The sequence below is a fragment of the Rhipicephalus sanguineus genome, unplaced genomic scaffold (assembly GCF_013339695.2).
Source record: "Rhipicephalus sanguineus isolate Rsan-2018 unplaced genomic scaffold, BIME_Rsan_1.4 Seq255, whole genome shotgun sequence".
Lineage (NCBI taxonomy): Eukaryota > Metazoa > Arthropoda > Arachnida > Ixodida > Ixodidae > Rhipicephalus > Rhipicephalus sanguineus.
The window spans coordinates 116303-118914 of NW_023614880.1; the positions used below are offsets into that span (position 1 = coordinate 116303).

The following is a 2612-nucleotide window of genomic DNA, read 5'->3' on the forward strand; positions in this document are numbered from 1 at the left end:
GCGGTGGTCTGGTGGTGACTTGTCTGGCTGTATCTCAAGATCGCCTGAGTTAGCTCCGCAGTAAAGGCGGTACCTCTGTCAGTAATGAGGACCTCTGGGGCGCCATGACGCAGGACGATGTTCTCAACGAAAAACTTGGCCACCTCGGCGGCACTGCCTTTGGGCAGGGCCATTGTCTCGGCATAGCGGGTGAGGTAGTCGGTAGCTTCAAGTTAGCTAGCCAACACAAGGCGTGGTGGTCGCTCACAACTTTGAAAGGCCTCCCGTAAAGATAGGGGCGGAACTTTGATGTAGCCCAGATGATGGCAAGGCACTCTTTTTCTGTTGTGGAATAGTTTGCTTCCGCCTTAGATAGTGATCGGCTAGCATAACTGACAACCCTTTCTAGTCCGTCAGTCCTCTGCACTAGGACGGCTCCGAGCCCTACACTGCTTGCGTCTGTGTGGATTTCTGTGTCGGCGTATTCGTCGAAGTGCGCAAGTATCGGCGGCGTCTGCAGGCATTGTTTCAGTTCTTGAAATGCTTCGACATGTGCCTTTCCCCACTTGAATTCCACGTTGCTTTTCGTGGGGTGCGTTAGCGGCTCTGCAATCCTTGAAGATCCTTTGACGAAGCGCCTGTAATAGGTGCACAAGCCCAGAAATTGGCGTACGGCCATCTTGTCAGTGGGCGGCAGAAAGGCAGCGATGGCAGCTGTTTTCCGTGGGTCCGGGTGAACTCCAGACTTGCTAATCACGTGGCCCAAGAACAAGAGCTCCTCATACGCGAAGCGGCACTTTTCTGGCTTCGGGGTGAGTCCAGAGGTTTTGATTGCTTGAATTACAGCCTCAAGGCGCTGCAGATGCTCGTCGAAGGTTGAGGCAAACCCAACGATGTCGTCCAAGTACACGAGGCAAGTTTGCCACTTCAAGCCTGCCAGTACTGTATCCAGAACGCGTTGGAAAGTCGCAGGCGCCAAGCAAGGACCGAAGGGCATGACCTTGAACTCAAAGAGGCCGTCTGGTGCTATGAAGGCAGTCTTCATAGGGCAGCGTTCGTTTTGGCAACAGGGAAGCAACCCTTCCTCTTTATTTGACCAAGGGGTCATCACCGACGCTGCACGGCAGAAATTGGATTTGCGCACTAGGTGTTCGGCTGCCAGAAGGCCAGGAAGCAGCCCTACATGTCGTAGAAGACATCCCGAGCCTTCCAACAGATTTCCAGTCACTGTTCCAGCTAGGGGTGGGCACATTCGCCGGTACGATTGCTGACATCCATGTACCCGAGGGAGTCTGGCCTCGGTTTTTCAAGCCTCGCCCACTGCCGTTCGCACTGAAGGACGGGGTCACCCAGGAGCTGCAACGGTTGCAGCGAGAAGGCATCCTGGTACCAGTCAAGACTGCGGAGTAGTGTCAGAATCTGTGGGGATTTCAAGGTTATGATCAACCCCGTCGCTACCGTTGAAAAGTACCCACTGCCTCCGATTGAAGATCTCTGGTCGGCATTGGTTCCCCCGTACCACCCTGCTTCAAATGGTGCAGCTGAGCGGGTGGTGCAAACTATTAAGGTCAAGCTTAAGAAGAGCCAGGCTCGGAATTTCCGTACGCAAGTTGCCCACATGCTTTTCCAATACCGGAATACACCCCATGATGTCACCGGCCGTGCCCCCTGTGAGCTCCTGCTAGGACGGATGGTGAAGACACCGTTCGACATTTTGCATCCAGACCTCCGGTCCACGGCGCTGCTCAAGCAGCTGAAGCAGAATCTGGCTGCTGACAAAGGGTGCCGTCCTGGATTGTTGCCCGAGCCTGGAGTGCCAATATTCGCCAGGAATTTCCGTTCTGGCCCACCTTGGTCTGCTGGACAAGGGTTCTTGCCTGCAAGCTCCTCCTCTCTGCTCGTACGTATGCAGGATGGAACCACATGGCACCGGCATGCTGACCATGTGAGGGCTAACCGCGGGACCCGGCTTGCATCCACAGCAGCACCAGCTGCAGCCAGTGAGACGACAACCACTACGCAAGGGACAGGCGCCTCCAGTTGTGCGCCACTAGTTGGGCCACCGCCAAGTTCACTGCCATTTCTGTCAACCACGGCAGAGCCTCAGGATGAATCAAGCACGGCTCAGGCAGCACCTGGTGCTGCCGCACCTAGTCCCTCAACACCTGTACCCAGGCGGAGCACTCAACGACAAAGGGCAACAGACCGCTTTTCGCCTAAGCTAACGTCGAACAGGCTGAGACTTTTTTTTTTTTTGTGCAATAACTGGGGGTGAAGGATGTAACGAGCGTGTGGCGGCCTGCCTAGCTTAGTTTCGTTACCTCGCCAGGTTCGGCGGGCAACCTTGGTGGCGTGTGGATAATAAACACTGACGAGCACTCCTCGGCAGTCGGTAGCTGTTACCCCGCCATGCGTTTGGGTCGTCCTTGCTAGAGCACCGGTGCCTCGGCGCCCCCTCGTCCACGGTCCCGGGGCAGATCGTGACATAGTGCTTTTTCTGTGGATAGTGTGATCGACTTGGATCTTAGGTCGATGACTGCACCATGAAGGCTTAACCCTTTCGGCCCTGGCGGTGTCAATTGACACCACCACACAACATTTCCCCTAGCACCTTGGAAACGAAACCAAAACTG

The 2612-nt window shown here is 55.4% G+C and overlaps 1 protein-coding gene across 1 annotated transcript; it reads left to right on the forward strand.

Moving 5' to 3' along the window:
- Positions 1-1417: 1417 nt before the first annotated feature.
- LOC119376862 (uncharacterized) lies at positions 1418-2146 on the forward strand (the record flags this gene model as incomplete). Its single annotated transcript, XM_037646548.1, has 1 exon — positions 1418-2146. A coding segment is annotated over exon 1 (729 nt), but the record flags the coding sequence as incomplete, so codon positions are not given.
- Between the last annotated feature and the right edge of the window lie 466 nt (positions 2147-2612).